A 27,808-nucleotide genomic window follows, 5' to 3' on the forward strand; every position below is an offset into this window, starting at 1 on the left:
TTTTTTAATTGGAATTTTAGAGCATCAATTTTTTAACTTTTTTTGGAACTACAAGAGTTAAAAGCTATAAACTTTTCTGTAAACTCTGCTTTAGTTACACCTCACAAAATTTGATATCATATTTTCATTATCATTTAGTTTTTAAATATTTTCTAATTTCTCTTGTGATTTCTTCTTTGACCTGTGGATTACTTTGAAGTGTGTTGTCCAGTTTCCAAAACATTTGGGGTTTTCTTAAATATCTTATTGTTATTGATTTCTAATTTAATTTCATCATGGTCAGAGACCCATACTCTGTATGATTTAAATCTTTCTTAATTTATTAAAACTTGGGTTTTATGACCCAGCATATGATCTGTCTTGGTGACTATACCATGTGAACTTTGAAAAGAACGTGTATTCTGCAATTTTTATTTGTTCTGTTTTTTATATATCCTTTAAGCTAATTTATGCTGATGAATAGTTCACATCATTTATTTTGGGTCTGATTTTTATTTTGTCTATTTCTATCATTTGCTGAGAAGAGTGTTAATAGCTTTAACTATAATATTAGACTTGTATACTTTTCCCTTTAGATTTGTCTGTTTTTATCTCATGTAATTTGAGGCTTAATTATTGGGCATGTACATATTTAAGATTGTTAGATCTTACTGATGAGTTATTTGTGATGTTATAAAATGCCATTCTTTATCTCTGATGATAATGCTCTTGAAATCTGTTTTACCTGATATTAATATAGTCACTCCAGCCTTTATATGCATACTATTTGCATGGTGTGTCTTTTCATAAGCATTTATTTTCAATGTCTTTGTTGCTAAAAATGTGTCTCCTATAGATAGAATATAGTTGAGACTTTCTTTCTTGAGCTATTCTGACAATTTCTGCCTTTTAATTGGGAGTGCTTAGCCAATTAATATTTAGTTTGATTGTTGGAGTTGGGTCAACCATTTCGTTTTCCATATTCTCTTCTGTTTTTAGTTTCTTAGTTCCTCCTTCCCTACTTTCTTTTGGATTTTTGAATATTTTTTAAAATTTTATTTTAATATATTTTGTTTTTCAACTATATTTCTTCACATATTAAGTATGTAATCTAGAAATTATAATGCACACGCTTAACTTATTGCAGTCTACTTAGAGTTAATATTTTATCACTTTTGTAGAATATGGAACCCTCACAACCCCATCACTATTCTTTATGCTAGAGTTATTATATCTGTTACATCTACAAATATTACAAACTGCATGAGTCCCATTGCTTTTGTTTTAAATTGTCGTATGAAATTACTAAATTAAATTAATTAAAAGAAAAATGAATCCTGTATATTTACCAGTTCCAGTGCTCTTCGTTTCTTTCTGAAGATAATAAACTGATACTGAGCGTGAAGAATTCTTTTAATATTTACTCATAGTACAGATTTCCTACTGACAGATTTTTTGTTTTTCATGAAATTTTACTCAGAAAATGTCTCTTTTGTCTTCTCTTTCTTTAAAAAAAATTTTTTTAATCCCTTAATTTTTTCCCCCACTCACTTAACCCCTCTCCCATCTGGCAACCATCAATTTGTTCTGTCTATGACTTTGTTTCTGTTTTGTTTGTTCATTTATTTGTCTTTTGGATTCCACGTGTAAGTCAAATCATATGGTATTTTTCTTTCTCTGTCTGACTTATTTCATTATTCTTTTAAAGGATGTTTTTGCTTGATATTGAATTCTGAATTGACAGGGTTTTTTTTGTTTGTTTTAATCTTTTAGCACTTTAATGGTGTTCCACTATACTGGACTTTATAGTTTTTGATGAGAAGTCAGTTAAACTTGTTGTTACTTTGTACAGCCTGTCATCACCCCATCACCCCATCAACCCAACCCCATCACTTGGCTGCTTTCAAGATTTTTCTCTATATCTTTGGTTTTCGGCCATTTGACTATGACTGCCTAGAAATAGGAATCTTCATATTTATCCTGCTTGATGTTGAGCTTTCTGAATCTGTAAATTATGTCTTTCATCAAATTTGGAGACTTTTTGACCATTGATCCTTCAAATATTTTTCCTACCTCATTCTGTGGTCTCCTTCTGAGACTCCAATTATATGTATGATATAGCTTTTGATTTTTTTTCTACAACTTCGTGAGCTGATGCCTTCTCCTTTTCTCTTATTCTTTTAATTTTTTCCTCTTCTGACCTTCAGATTAGGTAATTTTTATTGATCTGTCTTTAACTCTACTCCTATTATCTCCTTTATGCTGTTGACCTTTCCAGGTATATTTAAAATTTTTCCGATATTATATTTTTAAGCTGTAGGATTTCCTTTTGTTTCTTTTTAAGAGTCTATTTTTCTCTACTGAGATTTTTTTTTCTTTCATTCATTGCAGGTGTATTTTCCTTTGTATCCTTGAGCATAGTTATAACAGCTGATTTAGAATTCTGTTCACTAATTCTAACATCTGCAAATGTTTAAAGATGATCTCAGTTGATTATCTTTTCTCTTGAGAATTGCTCACACTTTTTTTTTCTTTATATGTCAAAAAAATGGAGATTTTGAAAACCTCTGGATTCCATTATATTCCTGTGAGTAGTGTTGATTATTTTGTTAGTTTGTCTTAGAAGACAATTAACTTGATTAGATCAAACTGCTAATTTGTACCTGCATCAATAAGTCAAATCTCAGTTCATTTGTTTATTTAGATGTAGTTTACCCCACACTTGCATAAGTCAGGGATCTAAGGATTTTAAGAAATTGGTACTTCTTATGTGCTAATACTCCAAATTATTTTTTTATCTGAATACAAACTCAAGGCCCTCAATCATGAGGAATTCGGACCAGTTCAAAGCAATGAATTAGGATCCATCTGAAAAGCAAGATACAGATCTTGTACAAAATTGTATCCTTTTATTCATAGGAGAAGAAAGATACTCTGCAGCAGAACAATTTACTTGTGGCCTCCAAACATCAAATAGCTCTTTCTTCAAAGAGGTTATAAATAGAGAAGCAATCTTTGAAAGGTGGTACTTTATGTGCTAAAATGTAAAGAATCAATCCTAACTATCATCATGTTTTAGAATTTTAAAGCTAGGAGGGATCTTAGAGACCATGGGTACAATGCCAGAAAGGTTAAACTTTCCAACATTCCTTTTTTGGACAACTCCTCTAGTTTGAGATAGAGAATTAAAGAGCTTCATCTTTTGATTTAAAAATCTTGAGTTCCAGGCGAGATTCTGTCATTTACTATTTGTTGACTTTTGGCATGATATTTAATGTAGTGTCTACATCAATTTTATCTATAAAATGTGAAATCGTCTATTTTGCAAGATTGTTTAAAAGATTACGTGATTGGCTCAGGGCAGACTTTCAGCATTTTGTGTTCTGCTTTCAGAATACAAAGGGGAATAGAGTATAACTGTAAGGGTATACTAGTAAGAAGATTGCTATTCTTAGTCTGTTAATCTTCTTAGGTAATGCCTAGAAGGAATGATCTGTAAACTTTTTAGAATGAGAATTTCCAAGAGAGAGTGATCACAGAAAGACCCTAGAAAGGACTAGTGGGACTTTCAAATAGAAATCATGCTAGTTGAGAAATATGAGACTGGACATGGGATTTACACTGGCTTTGTATCTGTATTACTTCTGTATTTGTATTACTTCTGTTGTCAAACTGTGCACTGCACCACAAGCAGAAAAGGGACAGTGGTTGGACAAGAAGAGGAGATGTGGAAGAGATGAGCACATAGGAATCTTGTTTTTGAATTCTGGCTTGCTGTGTCAGGAACTAGGTAGGCATTTAGTAAATCTTTGTTAAAAAAAATGGAGATACTCTGGTATCTCAATATTCATTTTTCAGTATCTGGATTTGTTTTGGGGTTGCCTTGCCAAGTATAATCTAATGTGGTAGTAGCCTGAAGGCTCCCATTTTGTTTACAGTTACCTAGTGAAGTATGTTGAAGGCTCATACTTGTCCAGACTAGAGGAATCCCGGAGGTGGTGTGGATGGATTCCATTCTTTCTTTGCCCCCAACCTTTCCCCTATCTGTCCCCAGGGGATGTGTTTAGGCTGAGTCTTGGTTTAGTTCACCCCCTTACTTAAATCTACACTTGGCTCTTTATTTATTGTAAGTATTCATTAAATGTTTATTGAATGGGTAAATAAAAGGTACTAAATCTGTAGGAAGGCAGAAGAAAGGTTGAGAAGTATTGAAGCTGCCCAGATGGGGAATTTGTAATGAATCATCCAAGGATCAGAGCAAATAAATGACTGGTCTCTTAAACCAGAGCTCCACAAGTTTAGCTGGTTAGTGTTTAAGTTTCCTTGATTGGAAATCAATCTAGATCTGTTTCATCTCTTACTCTTCTTGATCTGACTCTCCAGAAGAGAAGTTAAATTTTATTGTAGAAAACCTTCTTCCTGGACTACCTGTCAAATCTTAGAATACTTCGTTAATAAGATGGGATGGTGTTCTATCATTTTAGAAAAATGGTATGAGAGGGGATGTGATAGTTATAATATTTATGTGGCTCTTTATCTATTTTCTTAGTGTTTCCATGTATATTTTCTCATTTTATCCTCATAATAATATTATAAACTGTGCAGATATTATTAACTCATTTTCCATATGAGAAAACTATATCGGAGATCATTAGAAGGCTTAAAGCCTCACAGAAGTGCTAAAGTGACTGAGACAGAATTTTCAATCCTCGTTTTGTGCTTTTTAAAATATTGTTTATAATAACCAGCATTATTTATTGAATACATTTTATTAATTACAGACTGTCCCTAAACCTTTTAGCCACATGGCTTATTCCCTTACATCTTTCAGTCTTGGCTCAATGTTAACTCTCAGTGAAACCTTCCTCGAACACCCATTTGTAAATTTTATTAGTACCCTTCATTACGTCTTACCTCCTTCTCTGCTTTTTTTTTTATCTCCTTATATTTGATCACCTAAGACTTATATATGTATCTACTTTTTTCATTGTATTTTTTTTCTAATAGAATATAAGCTCTATGAGGGCAGAAATATTTGTCTGCTTCATTTATTGACATGTCCCCAGTAACATGAAAAAGTATTTCTAAGTAGTATATGGTAGGTACTAAGTATTTGCTGCATAAATAATTTCAAAAACAACTCTACGAGATTTCCTGATAAGTAAAACTACGCACAAAGAAAGATCTCGTCAAAGTCACCCAACTAAGAGTTTAGAAAACTTGATTTTGAATTCAAGTATATTTAGATTCAATGCTCTCATATATTCTCAAAATTTTGTTTCCTAAGGTATTGAGCAGGGGATAGAGTGAGTGTTGCAATCTATTACATAACATAAGGGGCCAGGCTTTGTTCTTTTTCTCTCTATTCCCTTCAGCAATTTACCTTACTTGGCTAATACATTGGAGTTAAGTATGAAGTATGTGTGTGTTTGTCTGTGTGTGTGTTTTTAATGGCGTATCACTTTAAAAAGAAAGATTTATAAGCCATTAACACTACATCAGGATACTTTCCAACAAAAATCATGCAGGATTGACTTTGAATTTGTTTTAAAAGAAATGCAAAAATATTGTGTTTAGAGGATACTCCTTAAACTTTGGAAGGATTAAGAAAATATTAAATAAATGTTTTCATAGCAGAGAGAAAATTTTTAGTATTTGTTACCTCTTCCAAAAATAAAAATTAGGTTCCCTTATACCTCTGATGTGTGGTAGGCAGTTGATGAATTCAGCAAACATTTGTTGAGGAATTTCTATATACTTGGCATTGTAGAAAGAGAAACAATGCTTATTTCAAGGACATAGTTAAATCACAGGAGATATGTGTTCGTGTATTTGGTATATCTTGCTAATAATCTCTTACAGGTGATGCCCTGAGGGACAGAAATGCCCTCTTTGGGTGTTGATGAGAGGCAGAATAGTGGTCTAAATGGATGATGGATGATTCCATTTGGTGTGGTAGTACTTTCGGTTACGTTCAAATTATATATGTTTTTCTAAAATTTTAATAAATAGAGGATGGGTATAATAACTGATATGTACCTAGATTATATTGTATTTTGTAAAAGATGATTGACTTGACATGATAGTTCATGTTCATTCAACAAATACTGCTTCTCATGAGTTACAACATTAAATTTTTACCACAACTCTTTGTTACAGATACAATTCCTCTTCCTGTTTCAGAGATGAGGAAATTGAGACTCAAATATATTAAGTAATTTTAGAAGGCTCAGATGCCTTCGTTTAAAAAATCTTTAAATATATTTTTAATTATAGTTGACATACAATATTATATTAGTTTTAGTTGTACAACATAGTGATTCAACATTCATATATCTTATGAAGTGATCATCACAATAAGTCTAAAAATATCCATCAACTTAGTTATTACAATATTATTGACTCTATTCCCTGTACTGTATCATGACTTATTTTATGACTGGAAGTTTGTACTTCTTAATTCCCTTTCCCATTTTAGCCCATCTCCCCACCCCCTACCCTCTGGCAACCATCAGTTTGTTCTGTGTCTATGAGTTTCTTTCTGTTGTTTTGTTTGTTTTTGTTTTTTAGATTCCACATGTAAGTGAAATCATATGGTATTTGTCTTTCTCTGACTTAGTTCACTTAATAATACTGTCTAGGTCCATCCATGTTATCATGAATGGCAAGATTTCATTCTTTTTTATGGTTGAATAATATTCCATTTTATGTTTATATCTCACATCTTCTTTATCCATTCATCTATTAATGAACACTTAGATTGCTTCCATACCTTAGCTATTGTAAACTATGCTGCAGTGAACATAGGGATGCATATATCTTTTCAAATTATCGTTTGGATTTTTTAAAAATAAATACCCAGAAATAGAATTGCTGGATCATATGGCACTTCTATTTTTAATTTTTTGAAGAATTTCCATACTGCTTTCAATAGTGGCTGCACTAGCTTACAATTCCACCAAGAGAGTATAAGGGTTCCCTTTTCACATGGTCACCAAAACTTGTTATTTGTTGTCTTTTTGGTAATAACAGGTGTGAGGTGATATATCATTGTGGTTTTGATTAGCATTTCCTTGATGACTAATGATGTTAAGGACCTTTTCATGTGTCTGTTGACTATCTGTGTGTCTTTGGAGAAATATCTATTCAAATCCTCTGCCCATTTTTTAATTGGATTGTTTGAGGGTTTTTTGAGTTGTATGAGCTGAGCTCTTTATATATTTTGGATATTAACCCCTTATCAGATATATCATTTGCAATATCTTCTTCCATTCAGTAGGTTGCCTTTTACTCTTGTTGATGGTTTCCATCACTGTGAAAAAGCTTTATATTTATGTGGTCTCATTTATTTTTGTTTTTGTCGCCTTTGCCCAGGGAGACATTTCCAAAAAATATTGCTAAGACCAAGTCAGAGAGTTTACTGCTTATGTTTTCTTCTAGGAATTTTATGGTTTTACATCTTACATGTAAGTCTTTAATCCATTCCCAAAGTCATTCTTGAATTAGGTGATAGGACCAGGATTTTAATCAATATGGTCTAACTCTAAAACCCATGTTCTTAACCACTGTGCTACGTTACTTTCTTACTTTTACTTTCCACTGCCAATTTTTCTATATGTTTTCAAGTTTTTAAATGAAGGTGGTTTATTTTCTCCTGAGAGTATTACACATCAACCAAAGTAATATAAATAATATGTCTAAACATTGTTAAGTACTATGATGAAAACTTAGCTTCTAAATGAAGAGAAGATGGAATTTAAATGCTCAGTTGACATGGGTAAAACAATGCTGGGGGGACTGCCTTTTGTACTGTTAGAGACAAGCCTTTAAGCTCTAGTAAATTTTTATACTAGTTTCAGGTGTACAGCACAGTGCCTAATGAGGAAAGGCATTCTAATATTAATAGATTATCCTGTAGGATTATAAACAAGATAATAAAAATTAATAAAGTCCTTGATTTATTTAGAGAGAAGATTCTTTTGTCTTTATCACAATTCATCATTATTTCATTATTAACATAACCTTAAGGCCGTTGTTTGCAATTTGTGTCATTGTGGCATTTCTATGGGGCTATTGATTTTTTTGTTGTGTTTTGTTTCTCATAAATGAACATCCCCTAAATAAGAACTTTTAGCTAATGGAGCGAGTGAGAAATTGCAACTGCTGGGTTAGCATGTAGAATTAAACTATAACATAGTAAGCTTAAGCTTCCTTTCTGTCACACAGGAGTAGAACGTGATAATTCTTTGGCATTCTTAATGTAGAACTGTGGTTGGTAAAGCTTTTGCTGAAGAATGTAACAAACCCTTGGCTCCCTCTCAGAACTCTCAGGTTCTCTTCCAATGTGAGGCTTTGACAATAATTAGCATAGAGAACTGCTCAGCCACTTTCTTGGGGGAAAAGCAAGATGGACCAGAAGAGAGAAAGCAAGCTGACAGCTACCTATCTCACTATTTAATAAATAGCAATTTGGAATTTGAAGTATTTAACTATCTTGTTTATATGCATATCAACGCTTCACGAATTTGTGTGTCATCCTTGTGCAGAGACCATGCTGATCTTCTTTGTATCGTTCCAATTTTAGTATATGTGCTACCAAAGCCAGCACCTTGTTTATATTTTCAAGTAAAAGCATATGCAGCGTATGTTCTGCACGCTTGTATGTAGTAGTTGGAAGTTAAAGTATGTGTATGTGCATGCATGAAAGCTTTAATTCTTGCACTAAATATAGACCAGCTGACTTCAGGGGTATGTATTGTACACTATTAGCCAACATATGTGCCTGCCGTTTAGATAAGCTGAGATAACTTTGCTTACATACATACACACCCCTCCTGTATACTCACACGTTTTATATAATGTACTCCCTTTGAACAAAAAAATATATGTGTATTGTTTTCATATGTAAATTGTATTCTACATACATAGTTATAGTATTTATAACACTGTTCATTTTTATATTTGTATATGTACACCTATATCAGTGATAGAAAATGGAAATCTATGTCTCCCATCACAGCTATACACTAATACTTTTAGGCTTGGAAATTCCAGTTATAAGTTTTTTGTGGTGTTGTTTTGTCAAAAACCCGGAATAATCCATTTCTTAGTTCCCTAAGTCTCACACTTTGTGTTCCCACTGTTTGTAAGTGAACAAATGAGGGTGCTGGTACTGTTTTTCCATCAGCAAAGCCAGGGGAGAAGTGGGTGTTGCAGGCAGGCACAGCTGGAAAGACAAGGCAGCAGCCAGCAGAGGGGCGGGTATGGCCTTTGGGGCAGGGCAGGAAAAGACATGTAAGCTCCTACCATGATGTGCATCGCTCCCTGCTCCAGCTGGAACTTAAGCTTTTCACATAACTCTGCAATCCATATGTGTGCAAATGCCTTCTTTCAGTGAAGCAGACCCTTGAAAAGTGTGGGCCTGAGCTTTTTACTCTAACACTCAAAGCTTCATTTAACTAGAAGGGAATAGATTGAACCGTCATTCCAAAAGCCAGGAAGACTTCATCATGAGAAATGAATATTCCACTTAAAATGGAAACAAGCTTATTTTACACACATTTCCAATATCTCAAGGTTGGACAGTATTCAGAAATGCTGATGAAAAGGTAGCAGCCAAGATTTCCCCACATCCCTGCACCCCCACCCCCAACTCCATCCTCCACCCAAAACTGCTGCTCCTACTAGAAAAATAAAATAACTTCAAATCATCTGCGCTGGCAGAATGCATAAACAGAAACTCAACTCAGACTGTATTTTAAAATCTGGTGAGAAACTTAAGAGCAGGGACCAACTCATCCCTAATATATACCTTGGTGGAATAGGAAATACTCGTGAAAATGATGTGAAGAAAGTAATTGCTGCTAATATCAAGAACTCCTGAATTGGCAAAATGCTTTGAAAATCTGGACCCATGAAATAACACATGGTATGATAAAATTGGAAGCTTACCAAGAATTACAATTTATTTTAATATTAGACTCTGGGCAGGTGGGGATCACGTTGAAATAGCTGTTCATGGGCATTCACACTGGTTGTTGCTTACGCAGTCTTTAGTCCTTTCACATGCTGTGAAATACATGCTGGTTCTTCTGCGAAGTCATCAAGAATTGTCCCTGTCACATCCCCTGACACCTTTGTCAGGCACCACCCTCTAGGGAAAGATATTAGCAGTGAATTCTACAGAAACAGCCAAAGGAGGGCAGCCATGCCCTGGTTCTTCTATTTGCAATCCTCCCTGTCATCAGATAGGGGATAAGAAGACCTTGCTAAATCCAACTGTGAGTTAGAGGATGATATCAGATGCAGCTTGGCAAGGGAACACACAGAATAGTTCAGAAGAGGATATAATAAAATTGTTGTGGTTGAGGCAAATATCCTCATTCCTCTGGTTTGGAACCCACATGGGAATCATTACTTTTTGTTGTTGTTTCTAACAAGTCTTAATAGCAGCGTATTTCCTGCTTGTATCGAACATTTGCACCTCATCTAATTGATCTGTGTGAGTGTTGTTGTTTCTTCTAATTCTTAAAAAACCCAAAAACCTCTTACCTTGTATTAGTACTTAGAGCTTATATGTCTGCATTATAAAGGCCCCTGGATCTCAGGCGCTGCTTTGCCTACTACTCAAGAATCTTGAAACTAAAACCAAGAAGTGCCTTTTCTACCTACTGAGATAAGCGCATTGTTTGAAGACAGGACAAGGAATGACATGCCCCTACTTCCTACAGTTGTCATGCCATATTCCAGACTCAGATGATTATGGATATTCGGGGCCAGTTTTTAACAGCCGAGGATATCAAGTGTTTATAAAATGCTTTCCCTCATACTATTATTTTCCCTTAGTTTTAAAGGGTATCTATGTTATGAAAACTTGTTACTCCAAATATGGACTACACTGTGCATTGGGCTTTGTCTTGAGCTGACTTAACTTTTTGCAGTGCAGAACTAGGATTGACACACTTACTATTATTGAGCTCTGCTGCCATTGGAAGGACTGTGCATCAGTGGCACACATTGCTGGCAAGTATTTGATCGATACGCTGTCAGAAGGCCTGCAAAGAACCCTAAAATGGTCTAGTCAGTTGGCCTCTAACTGGAGGCTTCACCAGGTATTATCTTCCGTTGGAACGCTAAGTCAGGTTAACATATTAAGAAAGGAGAAATGGAAACATCTAGTTTTTTTTTCTTTTCTTTTTTTTTTTTTTTCATTGTATCTCAAGATTGTTTCCCCAGGAATTGGATTTAATAAGTTCTTGTCCAGGTTGAGGATAAGGAAGTGGTTAGTGGCAGCAGAATTTTGTTTCCATACCAAGTGTCATCTTTCCACTTCATTGCTGAGCTAATTGATACTTGCTGGCAAGTATTTGATCGATACGCTGTCAGAAGGCCTGCAAAGAACCCTAAAATGGTCTAGTTAGTTGGCCTCTAACTGGAGGCTTCACCAGGTTTCGTCCTTCATTTATACAGAAAACATTTCCCGAGTCCCTGCAGGGTGCCAGGCTCTGGCCCAGGCTGCAAGCTTGGTTCCAGATGAGGTATTATTTGCTTTGGGTGTGGGGAAAATAGTCTTAGCTAGAGTGAAATTGCATGTTCCCAGAGCTCTCCCACTGATCTTGTTCCTCTAGTAGCCCCCGGTACTTGGAATGCTTCTAAGTTACACTTGGTATTTATAGATTGTATACAGATACTTGTACTCTAAGAGCTTTACATGATAAGAGTAAAGGGATTAGGTTTCCTTTTCCACAGTTGTGTCCTTCATAGGCCACCAGAGGATTCCTAAGTTCATGAACCCAGAGTATTTTTCCCCCTTTCTTCCTTGATTAATATCTTATACAGATGTACCTTGAAAGTTGTGAATTAAATGTTAGATTATTCTGTATGCTGTGGCTCCTGCTCCTCCCCTGCTCCCGATTCTCTCAAACTCTTGATCCTTTGTAAGGTTAAGAGGTTGGACTTTTTCTTTGTGAGCAACAGGCCATAAACTTTAAGGCCTGAGCACTTGCTTATTTTGGTTTAAAGGAACCTCAACTCAGGGGTTCCCATTACAGAGTGAAGTGAGAAGTGGGTTGAATCCTGCCCTTCCCTTTGTTTCTTGTTATGATCTGGTTGTTAAGGTTAGAGTGGGGTGAAAAACAGGGCAAAAGCCCAATGAGCCCTTGAGTTGATAACCTTGGCTTTCAAGAGGCTTGGGTGTGTGTTTCCATGACTCTCCTGGAATACCTAATATAAACTACTGCCCAAACCAAACCCCATTATAACCTTTAAAACAAACCTTGCTTGTTGCTTAAAGAGAGAAGCTGCCTGCCCTCTCAGCCATTTCCCTGGGCTCAGCCTCCCCAGGTTCTCTGGCATGTCAGCACTTGCCTTTTGTTTTTTCCATTGCACTCCTCCCCAACTCAGCCACAGGGGCCTCACCTCTCACAGGATTGGGGTATGTGACCCTGGAGCCCAGACAGCCTTACACATAAATCTTCCTGGTCCACCTGCAGTTCATCTGTCAGCAGCTTCCCCGCTTCTCCGCTGGATGTGCTATTCCCACACATCTGTCAGACAACCCTGAAGCCTCTGCAAAGCCATTGGAAGTTCAGACTGGCCCTGTTTTATTCTCTTGGTCTTCATCTATCTTGTCCTGTATCATTGCCTGCCATGCCCAGGCTCTCCTGTCCTGATTTCATGAAGCCAAAACTAGTAGTAAATGAATAGCCACATTACAGCTCCAGCCGATTATTATCAGGATACCTTTTCTGAACTGGTAGGGGTTTGTTGTTTGTTTGTTTGTTTGTTTGTTTGTTTGGACAAGACTTATTCCAGAGCAGCTGAGAGTACTCTGGAGGCGGGTCAAAACAGGAAACTAGACAAGAATTTCTGATTGGCTTGAAACAGATATGAGCCATTATTTTCTTAGGTTATCTGTACTTTGCTAGAACTGGAAGGAGATTATTTCCAATATGGCAAATAATAATGTATTGTACGAGGGCAAATGAACACAGTAATGAATACTTTCAAGTCTCTTCTAGATGCTAGGCACTACATTAAATAAAAATGCATAGTGCAGTGGTTCAAGAGCATGGATCTGATCTAATTATTTTGCTAGCTGAGTGACCTTGAGCAAGGTGGTAATCTTTCGGAACCATTTTTGAAAATAGCATATAGTGATTAGCAAGAGTTGTGAGGATTAAAAGGCATTATATAAAGTTGCACTTTCAGAGTGCCTGGAACATTAGTAAGCAGTCGATAAATACTAATTATTGTCATGTTATTGGTTTCTTGAGGAAAATAGCAGCCTTAAATGAAGAAAGATCAATACGAAGCAGGATATGAGTGGCTCAGATGGTGAGTCTTAAGCAATTTTGGAAAACAAAGGTCTGAGAAGCTTTCAAAGAGGCAAAAGTTGGGCTGGTACTAGGAAGAACAAGTAGAACTTAAATAATTTGATCTGGGAGAGTTCACATTTTTCTGCAGTTTGGGGGAGCTTATTGATTGCAGGAAGAGAATAGAGAAGGATTAGAAGTGGCCTCTTTGTTTTCTATACTCACTTAGCATGAGTTTGGGCATACTACTGAGCCTTGATTTCATGATTATAAAAACAGGACAGGGAATACCTGCTCTGCCTACTCGCAGGGTTGGAAGGCACACACGAGGCAAGTCAAGTCGTGTAAAAATACTTTGAAAATGGTAAAATGCAGCACTAGTAAAGTCATTATTGGATCCTTAAGATTAGAAAGAGGATCCCAAAAGAATCACGTGCTACCTGAGACTCACTATAGGACAGACATGACAGTGTTTTGGAAGAGGCGCTGACACAGCCCTAACAAGGGTCATAGCTCAAGTGTTAACATGACCATTCTGATGCCTCTCCAATAGCCAAAAATATGTTTTTTGGGCTTTCTATCCAGAGTACCTCAGTCAGTAGTACATAAAGTCCTTCCAACAATAACACCAACCACAATAATAGTAAACAGCAATAATAACAGTAAAACACCAGCCACTACCATTTATTTGGCACTTACCATATGTTAGACACTCTGCTAAATACTTTACAAACTTTATTTCTCTTAGTTCTCAAACAACATCGTGAAATGACTATTATTGCCAGTTTACAGGTAATTAAGTTGAAGCTTAGAGAAATAATTTGCCTGGTTCCCTTTAGGTAGTAAGTGACAGAGCTGGATTTAACTCAAATTTATTTGACTCCAAAGTTTCGGCCCCCTTATGCCGTTTTGCTGTTACTATAAGAAAAAAGCGGTGCTCCCCCGCCTCCCCGACCTTTTGCCAAGTTTCCTATAGCACGATTAAGCATGAGGACAAGTTAAATGAATAAAATGGTTAATGTTCAAGTAGTCCCTCTCCTTTTTACTTATAACTCTATTCTTGGAAAATTTAGAGCCAGCCCCACGTTATTGTCCCTATCACCACCACATGCACTTTCTAGTCTAGACACTAGAGTGTAACAATAAGAAATGCCTGTATTATCCTATGCTTTATTTATTCATTGTTTCATTTGACCATCACAATAAGCCCTTGAAAAGGGATGTTATTCCTATTTTACTCATGAGGAAACTTAGGCTCAGGAAAGTGAAGGACCTTGCCCAAATTCCCAGCTAATAATTGGGAGAACTGTTTGAAATATTACCATTATTAACTAATAAAAACAATAGCAAGAGTAGAGCCTTTCTCACCTCCCATATATAGTGTGCAACATGAAACAATGAGAATGTTTTCTGCTTGAACTTTGGAATGCAACGATGTGGTATTCAGAGATGTTAAATATTTATGCTTGCACACATTTAAAATTATTTCTATGTAACATACATTTAAATAATCAAATCTTGAAACTTGCTAGAAAGCAAAAGGTTTATTCCTTAGCAGTAAGGCTGGAATCGAAGGACAAGGGATCAGCTATTAAATTCTTATCACGGCACAAAGGTTTTTGAATGTCAAATGTTAAATTCTACATTCAGTAGGAATTTTGCTATGAATCTTGGGTCCCCTAGGGTACCTTTCCTGTCTATGCCTGTCAGCTTTATTGTTTTATATTTTAAATAAAGCTTTCCCTAACATTCAAAACTCCTTCCGGCCCTTCCTTTTAGGAAGGAGACATAAAATGTGTACTATGCCTTTGTATTTTTGTTTTCTTTTACCTTTTTCTAACAGTTCGCCCACCCCACCCCCAATCATCAGAAGTATAAAGCTAAGGTAAAAAGAGCTTTAAAGGAAAGGGGGGCTTTGGGGAAGTATGCAAATGACAGAATTGTCTATGGGAAAATTAAGGGAAGCGAAATTCAGCAAGAAAAGAAATTCATTGATGTTGTGATGAAACGTTGTCACTGGAGATGATGACAAATTAGAATCCGTTCCCATGGGGACCGGCACACTACCTACTGATCATTTGACCCATGGCTGGATGTTGGCTAGCCGAAGAATTGACCCAAAAGATGACAAGATGGTTTTAGTCCCGTTGTCTCATCAGCATTCAGGAACCCCTTAGGGGATGAAGGGGAGAGGATAAAGCAGGATAAAAGATGAAAGCTGAGCTGTGGAAAGAAAAATGTTTTTAATTACACTGAGGAGGATTGTGAGTCCACCTGTAGCTTTTTGTTGAGAACGTCCTTTGTTTTCTCCTGTCTGCAGGGATCATTGCAGGATACAGACCCAGAATCTGTCTGGCCTTTTAGAAGGGTCCGTGCTGGTAGCTGGTCCCCTTCAGTTTAACGGATACATTCAGGATTTAATCTCTCTGCGGGCTATCTTTAATAGATTCTGTTATGCTTGCCGAGCAACCTGGATTTGGTTGACAAGCTAAAAGAGATTGCTTTTAGAGAGAAAAAAAAAATACCCCGCAGTGGAGCGTGAGTTGAAGTTTCCCGAGTGAGTTGCTATCACATGCCTTGTCTGAAGGGCACCGGGAGGTCATCTCAGGCAGTGGGGTCAAGGGCGGCCAGAGCGGCCCCTGGGAGTCAGGAGACCCTTAAGCTCCACATGCCTCAGTTTCTTCACTTGTAGAATGGGAATTGCAGTTTAACCTTAACCCTCCAATGGCAGATAGATTCAGGTGAAAATCCAGAGGAAAATTAAATTTTGAAATTCACTTCCTGAAGAAAGAAAGGCACAGTATATCCACTCTGTTCTCTTTCCAGGTTATGAACAAATGAACAAACACCAAGGAGTAATTAGTACAGTTTAAGTTAATTTGATGCACCTTTTATCACAGTGGTCAGGTAGTAATAATAAGTAGGCATTGTTTTTGGAGAATACGTTATTTTACATTTTACTCTGTCCCTTTTTTGTACTAGTGGTAGAATTCAGCAGTTTTAAATTTCCTCAACATCTTGATTTTCATTGGAATGGTACTGGGAAGAACAAGTAGAACTTAAATAATTTGATCTGGGAGAGTTCACATTTTTCTGCAGTTTGGGGGAGCTTATTGATTGCAGGAAGAGAATAGAGAAGGATTAGAAGTGGCCTCTTTGTTTTCTATACTCACTCAGCATGAGTTTGGGCATACTACTGAGCCTTGATTTCATGATTATAAAAACAGGACAGGGAATACCTGCTCTGCCTACTCGCAGGGTTGGAAGGCACACACGAGGCAAGTCAAGTCGTGTAAAAATACTTTGAAAATGGTAAAATGCAGCACTAGTAAAGTCATTATTGGATCCTTAAGATTAGAAAGAGGATCCCAAAAGAATCACGTGCTACCTGAGACTCACTATAGGACAGACATGACAGTGTTTTGGAAGAGGCGCTGACACAGCCCTAACAAGAGTCATAGCTCAAGTGTTAACATGACCATTCTGATGCCTCTCCAATAGCCAAAAATATGTTTTTTGGGCTTTCTATCCAGAGTACCTCAGTCAGTAGTACATAAAGTCCTTCCAACAATAACACCAACCACAATAATAGTAAACAGCAATAATAACAGTAAAACACCAGCCACTACCATTTATTTGGCACTTACCATATGTTAGACACTCTGCTAAATACTTTACAAACTTTATTTCTCTTAGTTCTCAAACAACATCGTGAAATGACTATTATTGCCAGTTTACAGGTAATTAAGTTGAAGCTTAGAGAAATAATTTGCCTGGTTCCCTTTAGGTAGTAAGTGACAGAGCTGGATTTAACTCAAATTTATTTGACTCCAAAGTTTCGGCCCCCTTATGCCGTTTTGCTGTTACTATAAGAAAAAAGCGGTGCTCCCCCGCCTCCCCGACCTTTTGCCAAGTTTCCTATAGCACGATTAAGCATGAGGACAAGTTAAATGAATAAAATGGTTAATGTTCAAGTAGTCCCTCTCCTTTTTACTTATAACTCTATTCTTGGAAAATTTAGAGCCAGCCCCACGTTATTGTCCCTATCACCACCACATGCACTTTCTAGTCTAGACACTAGAGTGTAACAATAAGAAATGCCTGTATTATCCTATGCTTTATTTATTCATTGTTTCATTTGACCATCACAATAAGCCCTTGAAAAGGGATGTTATTCCTATTTTACTCATGAGGAAACTTAGGCTCAGGAAAGTGAAGGACCTTGCCCAAATTCCCAGCTAATAATTGGGAGAACTGTTTGAAATATTACCATTATTAACTAATAAAAACAATAGCAAGAGTAGAGCCTTTCTCACCTCCCATATATAGTGTGCAACATGAAACAATGAGAATGTTTTCTGCTTGAACTTTGGAATGCAACGATGTGGTATTCAGAGATGTTAAATATTTATGCTTGCACACATTTAAAATTATTTCTATGTAACATACATTTAAATAATCAAATCTTGAAACTTGCTAGAAAGCAAAAGGTTTATTCCTTAGCAGTAAGGCTGGAATCGAAGGACAAGGGATCAGCTATTAAATTCTTATCACGGCACAAAGGTTTTTGAATGTCAAATGTTAAATTCTACATTCAGTAGGAATTTTGCTATGAATCTTGGGTCCCCTAGGGTACCTTTCCTGTCTATGCCTGTCAGCTTTATTGTTTTATATTTTAAATAAAGCTTTCCCTAACATTCAAAACTCCTTCCGGCCCTTCCTTTTAGGAAGGAGACATAAAATGTGTACTATGCCTTTGTATTTTTGTTTTCTTTTACCTTTTTCTAACAGTTCGCCCACCCCACCCCCAATCATCAGAAGTATAAAGCTAAGGTAAAAAGAGCTTTAAAGGAAAGGGGGGCTTTGGGGAAGTATGCAAATGACAGAATTGTCTATGGGAAAATTAAGGGAAGCGAAATTCAGCAAGAAAAGAAATTCATTGATGTTGTGATGAAACGTTGTCACTGGAGATGATGACAAATTAGAATCCGTTCCCATGGGGACCGGCACACTACCTACTGATCATTTGACCCATGGCTGGATGTTGGCTAGCCGAAGAATTGACCCAAAAGATGACAAGATGGTTTTAGTCCCGTTGTCTCATCAGCATTCAGGAACCCCTTAGGGGATGAAGGGGAGAGGATAAAGCAGGATAAAAGATGAAAGCTGAGCTGTGGAAAGAAAAATGTTTTTAATTACACTGAGGAGGATTGTGAGTCCACCTGTAGCTTTTTGTTGAGAACGTCCTTTGTTTTCTCCTGTCTGCAGGGATCATTGCAGGATACAGACCCAGAATCTGTCTGGCCTTTTAGAAGGGTCCGTGCTGGTAGCTGGTCCCCTTCAGTTTAACGGATACATTCAGGATTTAATCTCTCTGCGGGCTATCTTTAATAGATTCTGTTATGCTTGCCGAGCAACCTGGATTTGGTTGACAAGCTAAAAGAGATTGCTTTTAGAGAGAAAAAAAAAATACCCCGCAGTGGAGCGTGAGTTGAAGTTTCCCGAGTGAGTTGCTATCACATGCCTTGTCTGAAGGGCACCGGGAGGTCATCTCAGGCAGTGGGGTCAAGGGCGGCCAGAGCGGCCCCTGGGAGTCAGGAGACCCTTAAGCTCCACATGCCTCAGTTTCTTCACTTGTAGAATGGGAATTGCAGTTTAACCTTAACCCTCCAATGGCAGATAAATTCAGGTGAAAATCCAGAGGAAAATTAAATTTTGAAATTCACTTCCTGAAGAAAGAAAGGCACAGTATATCCACTCTATTCTCTTTCCAGGTTATGAACAAATGAACAAACACCAAGGAGTAATTAGTACAATTTAAGTTAATTTGATGCACCTTTTATCACAGTGGTCAGGTAGTAATAATAAGTAGGCATTGTTTTTGGAGAATACGTTATTTTACATTTTACTCTGTCCCTTTTTTGTACTAGTGGTAGAATTCAGCAGTTTTAAATTTCCTCAACATCTTGATTTTCATTGGAATTATGAAGAATTCTAAATGAAATCATTAATTTTTAAAAATCTAATTCTTATTACAAAGTAATGAGACTATGTATGGCTTATGGTGTTCTGCCAAGAATTTCACAGCATTTATTAAATGGGTTTGTAAGGGGTGGGGGGATTGTCTGTGAGTGTTACAGAGAAGCAGTGTTGCATCAAGGTTGAAATCTTAGGCTCTGAAGTTAGAGTACTAGGTTTGGATCCCAGCTCTATAACTTACTAGCTTTGTGACCTTAAGCAAGCTATTTAAGCTTCAGTATCTGCTTCTGGAAAATGGAGATGCGTACATTAAATTGATATATGTGCAGAAGATTGAGTTAGCCCTCAACCAACATTGGCAATTACTATGTTTTTGTAAATACGGTAAGATGGGGTGTCTCAGCATGAAAGCTGAAGAGTTTCTGACAGAGGTGTGTGAATCCATGGGGAGAGAGCTTGCGTTTGAGACCTTTTGTTAATTGTCATGGATGTTGGGCTCTGCATTCAAGGTGCTGCCTCCACTGATAAGAAAGCAGGTTAACCACCTCCCACCCCTCAACCCCATCCCCCCACCCCCTGCACCCAAACAGAAGGCCGAAGGCACACATCCCATGGCTCTGCCACCCACTTCCGGCAGTGCCTGTCTCCCATCAGCTCGTCACCCCCCAACATGCCTCTACAGGAAACACTTAGTTCTACGGCTAGCCCAGTGGCGAGGGCTCTGTACCTTGGACGATTATGTTAACAGAAGTTCCATTCATCAGATTCTGTGATTTGTCATATTTTTTATTTTAAGCCACCATTGCAGCAGCTTTTAAGTTTGGTTTATCTGAGGTACCATAGCTGAGCAGATATACGCAGGCTTTATAGATAAGACAATCTGAATTTGAATAAGCAAGTAGGTTCTTTTCACTTATTTTGTCACTTTAGACAACAAAATAACCTCATTGCTATACGGTGACAATACTAATATTTGTATAGGGTCCTTATGTCTAGTATATTGTAAGTACCACTATACAGTAGCTATTATAATTTTCTGAAGAACCCTGAAATCTCTTTGCAACAGTTTGTAATCCACATTCTCTAATCTTGATAATTCTGATGATTTAGATGCAGTGCGTGGATCTAAGCAGCTTTATTTAGCTTTGCTTCACTGTATTTATCTTGTAATGGATTCCATCCTATCTTGGGTATGCCAGTTACTTGTTGCTGCATAACAAAGCACCCCAAATTTAGTGGGATAAACAACTCTATGTCTATGGAGTTTATGGGTGAGGAATTTGGCCAGGCATGGCGAGGATGGCTTATCTCTGCTCCATGATATCTGGGGCTTCATCAGGGAAGACTGAGGGTAGGAATGATCTGGAGCCTTCTTAACTCATACCTGGAGCCTGGGCTGATTGACTTGAAGGCTTGCTTAACTGGAGCTGCCAATTAAGCTCTTAACTGTGGTTTCTGTGCGTCTTGGACCTCTTTACAACATGGTAGCTGAGAGCATTCCAAGAGACAGGTGGAAGCTACAGGGCCCTTTATGACCTAGCCTTAGAAGTTACATAACATTGCTTTCACAAACTTTGCTGGTAGAAACAATCATAAGCCCACCCAGATTCAAGCAGTGGGGGTAGAAGAAACATAAGACCCACATCTCAATGGGGAAGAATGTTAAAGAATGGCAGCAAATTTTTATAAAATTACTGGTATTATGGCTCCTATCTAGGGGCATGTTAGGACTTCTGATTTCTACCTGTAGCAAAGCAGCCATACATACAGTCCCTACTGCAACTACTTACCTCTGCTGTTGTATAATGAAAGTAGCCATAAACGATATGTAAACAAATGACTGTATCAATAAAACTTTATTTATGAACACTACAATTTTAATTTCATACACTGATGTATCACAAAATACCTTAAGAAAAGACATTTAACGTGAGTCATTTGTATCTTCTACAAAAACAGTGAGCTCGATTAGAATATCATTAGCTAGATCTGACTTTTTTTAAGTTAGAATTCTCCAAATGCATAGAAGAAACACCTGGGTTTCTCTCGAGTTGTTTGTGTGTATATATTTCTATGTATGTGAGATAAGGAAATGATTGCAAATTCCTTGTTCACTTTAGAAATGAATTTGTGAGAATATTATTTGCAACTTCAGTCCTTTCAAGTATGTCTTTATCCTGTTATAGAACACTTGTTCCCAAGGGCAATGAAAGACTACACTCTTGATACTTGTAGGTGAAAAATCAATGATATTTATTTTACTTCAAAACCTAGAACTTGGTCTTGATGGAGTTTCCAGAAATACATATTGTTATATATTTGTAAAATAAGCATTCCATGTTTTAAAGAGGTTGTTGATCCTTAAACCAAAAGGTTAAAGATGCTCAGCGTTCAAATTTTTTGTCCTTTATTCATTAAACATTTTTTTGTCTGCCTGCAATACCAAGCAATGTGCTACGTGCTAAAAATAAAGAGATGAACAAAAACTTACATATAGTACCTGCCCTTACAGAACATACAGTCAAGGGGAGTGGTAACCAGATGTTAAATAGATAATAGCATTAAAGTATAATACGTGTTATGAGAGGGGAATGCAGAGCACTGAGAATATACATTAGGTTTTCATCTGGAACCTGTTACTCTCTCATCCTCAACTGCCCACTGAATGTGAGAGTCTAGGGAAAAAGGATTGTTGCATTAGTGCAAACTGACGTTTAAAAAACATGTCAGTACATCTACTGATAATAACTGAATAGTCCTATCTCTGTATTTGGGCTACATCTTAAAGAACTATAGGTGTACATGATGCCTCTTTCACATAACTTTAGGAAAGGAAAACCAAAGAACAAAGTAGAAATTTATAAATATTGAAATTTAGATTTTTTTTTTTCCTTCTTAAGGTACCATTTTGGATGGATGGAAAACTAACCTAGAAGAACAGTTTGAGACTAATTGGCTGAATTATGAATTGAGATAATTATCTTTGATTTTTCACTACAGTAGGTTTTCTCAAATGTGGTACTATTGACGTTTTGGGTTGTATAATTCGTGGTTATGGAGCTGTCCTGTGGATTGTAGGGTGTTGGGAGCATTTTGGCTTCCACCTACTAGATGCCAATAGCACTCTCCACCAAATCGTAACAACCAAAATTACCTCCAGATTTTGCCAAGCATCTCCTGGGCGGGGAGGGCAAAATCACCAGTGATCTAAATTAAGATGGGAAATTCAACATGTCTATACATTTTATTGCAAAGAGCGTAACAAGAGAAACATACTTTTCTAATAAGAACTCAGGGAGTAGAATTACAGGTGGACTTAATTTTTGACACACACATTCCTCCTTTGAAAATGCTGACATGAATTTAGACAACCCATTTTCAAATTAAACATTACACTAATATTCTGTTATGTCCAGAAATTCTTCTAAACTTTATAGTTGGTACAATATTTAACAAGGTCGAGAGCCTCAGACATTTAATTGAAACTCTGAAAGTTCCCAAATATCACTGAAACAGAATCAAATTTTAAAATTGGCTTGAAAATAACAAATGAAGACATTTTGATTTGGCTCTGTGTTCTTAGCCTGTAAGCTATGAGATTGTGCGAGCTGCATGACCCAAAGGATATGATTAGTTCTCCTCTAGTGTGCTGATAATGAATAGCTCTACAAAACCAATTAGCTATAATTCTATCAGTCATTTCATTTGGGTAACATTCTGTTTAAGAGAAAGAAAAACAACACTGTTTTCCTCGGAGATCTGTAATTAAGCTGTGATATTTGATGGGAACAATGGAGGAAAAGCGGTATGCTTATCAATTTACATTTGTTATTCCCATATGAAAGTAAATTATGATGAAGTGTTCCATTCACAACAGTTAATAAAGACATTTGTCCATCTTAAAGGTGTAACAGACCAAACACGTATATCTCTAATTACGTACCTTGTTTTATGTGGATGTCTACATTGTGCAACTCTAGGGATTTGCCCTTCACATGGAAGGCTGTGAATAGTGTTCCCTGAAGTTGTGTAGCTGGAGATACTCAATGTCATTTCCCTTCCTTCATGTGTTTTACCCATGCAAATCTATGTGAATCCGTAACTATGAGTAGTGAGATTTTATTCTTCCAGTCATTATTGTTTCTCTGTAACATAGTAATTGCCACTGTCATACTGACAATCTTATCAGTAGACTTTGTTTTTCTGTATCTAGCAAGGCATTTTATGGATCAGTACTATTGTATTTGAATTTGAACACATAAGAAGTTCTTAATATATCATCATCTGTATAAGACAGAAGATGTTATCTGTGACTTCTGGGCATTTTACGATTTTTTAAATCTCCATTTGCACAGGAGAATAAGACTTGGATGTGTGTTGTTTGTATTACTTGAAGTTTAATATATGCAGTATGTGACACAAATTAATTAGCTTATTAGAAGTGCAGTTATTGTTTTGGGCTTTCAACTTATTTTACTCACTGTCGTCCCACAGCTAGCCAAAAAAATCCGAGAGAAGTTCAACCGTTACCTGGATGTGGTCAACCGGAACAAGCAAGTTGTAGAAGCATCCTATACGGCTCACCTGACCTCTCCCCTCACTGCAATTCAAGACTGCTGTACAATCCCACCTTCCATGATGGAGTAAGAGTTTAAAATTTCTTGTTATTGTTTAAACCAGGAATTGAATAGCTTTCCATTCATATTCAAAATGCCCATTTCTGTATTGCAGAGTGTCTAGTATTCCTATTTTAAATAATCTCTTTTTCATTACATAGACAAATACTTTTTTAAAAAGCATGGCTCAATATTCTATATCCAGAAAATTCCTGGACCCTCCCTGCTCACCTTTTGTCATGCTGGAATTCAAGTTCAAAAAATATCAAATATTTTTTGAGTATAGAATTGACTAAGTCTAGAAAATTTTGAACTTTTTGTCATATGTCAACTAATAAATCCTGAATAAGATAATCTCACTGATTCTGGTAACTTGCCTAATTTAAGAAAGTGCTTTTTGTCTTTGATAAGAGCAGCAAAAATTTCCACTTCTTACTTTAGATAGTGTATTTAGAACTACCAAGGGAAATGTGGCTTCAGATAATATTGAAACAAAATTAGTATCTGTGTGGTTGAGGATAGTTTTGTTTATTGGGCTAGTGATATTTATATTTAGACGAGTTAGAGGGTCATGTGATGCTAGAAATTATTTGTAGTGGAAAAAGCACCTAGAAGTACAAAGGACCTTAAGTTTGACTTGGCCTTTAATTAGCTGTGATTTAAATCAAGTTACTTAATGTGTATTTTTATGTGCAGTTTTTTTTATCAGTGGATAACAATCTTCATTATGCCAGTTGGGCTATTTAGAATGAATGAGTAAAAGGTGTTAACATACTTTAAAAATTATATGAGTGTAAAGGTTACCACAATTAGGATGTATCACTCCTCTTTTTGCTCCATAAGTACTCTTGAGGCTATGTCAGGGATGGCCGCAACATAGTTCTTTAGTGATTAGATGATGCTTTGATTCCACAAGCAAGCTTTTACTTGCAGTAGTTTCTTGGTCGGCTATGTAGATAGCAGGGCATTCTTAAGATACATTATTCCTCCATCTGTATGTTGTTTATGTGATCCTTCTCTCTGGCTTAAACCTATCTGTAGCTTAAAGAAGATCATACTAGTTGTTTGCTAAACTAAATGGAATTTGTATGCAATTTGGAATGAGACTATTTGGATAATGAGTCCTACCTATAGCACATAATACTCAGATGGGCTTGTTTAGTTGATGTCTTTGAAATACCCTGTCTTCATCTCTAGAGTAAGAGCAATAATGAATACTTCACAGGCTGTCATGAATATTCAGTGAAATCAAATGTGAAAATACCTTGTAAACTGCAATGTTCTGAACAAATATTAGCCATAATAGTTATATACTCTCATACTGGCCATAGCATAAATAATATTTCATTTTTTGTTTATTAGGTTTAATCAAAGCCTAATACATAGTTGGCATCAGTAACTTAATGTTTTTAACAAACTTACCTCCTATCTAAAAATAAATTTAGGATCCAGCTGGGTTTTGAACTAAAAGACAAAATTATTTTCAGGGCAGAAAGAAAAAGATAGTATAGTAAGAGAGAAATCCTTAGAGCTAGAATTATGTTTAAAACAGTGGTTCTCAGCCAGGGGTGATTTTTTTATTTTTTTCCTGCACAAGGGACACTTGGTAATGCCTGAAAACATTTTCAGTTGCTAAAGTTGGAAGGTGGAGACAGTTACTACTGACATCTAGTGAGTAGTAGTCAAGGATGTTGCTCATACCCTATAATGCACAAGAGAGCCCCCCAAAACAAAGAATTGTCTGCCTCAAAATGTCAGTGGTGCTGAGGTTGAAAAACCTTGTTTCAGAAGGTTGGAGATTTTTATGAATTCCAAAGTTTACCTATTGCTCTAGATGAAACAAAAAGCTTAAATTGATTGGTGTTTACTAGTGACTCTACACCATCTGTCTCCTCTTTCCCATTACCTGCCTACTTGGTGAATCTCTAATAATGGTTCAAGAAGTAACTCAACGATTTGCCTCTCTCCATAGCTTCCTATTACCTCTTATTTTTTCTCTACTTATTTCCCTTTGCCCCTAGAAGAGTTTATTGCTCCCTCATCTTTGTTCCTCTAGAAAGTTTCATATACCTTTTTATAGTGTAGAACTTGTTGATAAGTCTGCCTCCCCTACTGTTCTATGCAGGGATTACACCTCATCCATTTATAACCCCAGCACCTGGCAATTGTGTTTAATTACTATTTTTTGGAATCTGAATTGATTTGAATATGAGGATGAGTGAGAGAATGTCCACTCTCGAGAAATTTAAAAATTATCGGGCGGGGGCCAATACTGAACATAATTAGTAGTTAAGGCAAAATGTGACATAGCAGAGATTCTGTGGTTCCTGAAAGCAGAGACATATACTAGGTGGATGGCATCACAAAAGACTCTGAACTTTAGAAGAATGCATCCTATTTGATCTGGTCATTTGGAGGAATATCACAAGAAAATAACCAGATAACGTTCATAAAGATAAACATGTAGAGAAAATAATTATGCCATTGAGAATAGAGAATATTGTAAAGACCCTAAATTTCTAGCAATAGGGGATTAGTTAAGGAAATTGCATCATATTATAGAAGATGATAAGGTGCAGCCATGCTGCAGAAGAATATTTGCTCATGTGTGAAAATGGCCATACATACATACATCCATACATACACACATGCACACATTAAACTGTTTTAGAGAAAAGACAGTGATTTCTATTTTTAATATGCGGCGATAAGGGCAGAGGTCTGAGATGGCCATCCAGATATTTTATTTGGCAAAACCTAACAGTCTACCTTTTGTTCAATACAGTAAAACACAACATATAATTTCTGCCCTCCCGGAATTTCTCATTTAGGTCAGTTTAACATCCAAGAGACCTTAATTGTACTAGAGGGGAAAATGCAGGTTAGTATGAGAGGCTTTTCCTCCTTCAGAGGTTAGACTTCTGCATTGAATGTTGAATGGGGACTCGGAGCTACATGCAGTCTTCTCTCCTCACTAGTTCTTGGCAAAGCTGAGAACTGCCATTTAGGATGATTCTTGTAAACCCATGGAAGTTCTGACTACAAAGTTGAGTACTCAGAAGATGTACAGATGAGCAAATGACAGATTCCCTCTGGTGCCATATTAAAGAGGTATTAAACAGATAACACCTGTTTGCAGCAGGAAGTGGCAAGTGATGACTGCCCTTCTCTTAACTGAGTCTTCTTGTCTGTGAATTGAGCTAACTTTCCAGGGACATGTGTGTAGGAATTTTTGGAGTGAACTCTGAGCTGAAGCTTTTCTCACCATTGGCCGAGCAATAACACTTTCTAAAATTACGATACTCTCTCACCTTTTTAATGAAGATTCAAAAGTCGAAAGAGTTAATATTAGGGTAAACCAGGATAAGAACACTTAGGTGCTTTCATTTCAGTTCCTTATAAAACACATTTATCTGCATTTTCTAACTGTGTGGTATTCGACTGAACATATTTTTAGTTCTCTCTTTCCTATATTCTAGTTGCTCCAAAAAATGTCTACAGTTTGAATCTTAGGGAGTTCGTGTTGGAGTTAAGTGTGAAAAGGAAGATTTCCAGCCTTGGTACATGACTAAAAATAATTTTTTTAAAACACCAGGCAGATTTGGTTTTGTATCATATCTCTTTCACTTATAAGTTGACCTCGGGAAGTCACTTGATGCTAAGCCTCAGTTTCCTTATCAGTGAGATGAGAATAATGATGGTACTTACCTGACAGTCATTGTAGAGAGATGTTTGTAGGTCATAAATTTTTTGTTTGTTAAGTATGTATTTTAGTACTATCCTCTATGTCAAGGGATACTGTTTTTTCTCTTATGGCAATAACATAGTTTATTTTTTTAAATAAATTACCTAAATTAAAAAGCGAATTAATTTAAATGAAAATAAGTGAACGTGACCAAAATTTTGAAGATGATATATATG

At 36.5% G+C, this 27,808-nt stretch overlaps 1 protein-coding gene and 1 non-coding gene across 2 annotated transcripts in view; one reads left to right on the forward strand and one right to left on the reverse strand.

The window, feature by feature from the left end:
- Positions 1–27,808, forward strand: part of CACHD1 (cache domain containing 1) — a 213,431-nt gene that overhangs the window by 89,870 nt on the left and 95,753 nt on the right. The window contains exon 3 of the mRNA XM_011369568.2: positions 23,766–23,914. Within this exon, the coding sequence (XP_011367870.1) occupies positions 23,766–23,914 (149 nt within the window). The remainder of the gene's footprint in view (positions 1–23,765; positions 23,915–27,808) is intronic.
- LOC111745286 lies at positions 8,481–8,587 on the reverse strand. The gene has a single exon (XR_002782585.1). It is a non-coding gene; the product is annotated as a U6 spliceosomal RNA (small nuclear RNA).

This window comes from Pteropus vampyrus, unplaced genomic scaffold, assembly GCF_000151845.1.
Source record: "Pteropus vampyrus isolate Shadow unplaced genomic scaffold, Pvam_2.0 Scaffold151, whole genome shotgun sequence".
Classification (NCBI taxonomy): domain Eukaryota; kingdom Metazoa; phylum Chordata; class Mammalia; order Chiroptera; family Pteropodidae; genus Pteropus; species Pteropus vampyrus.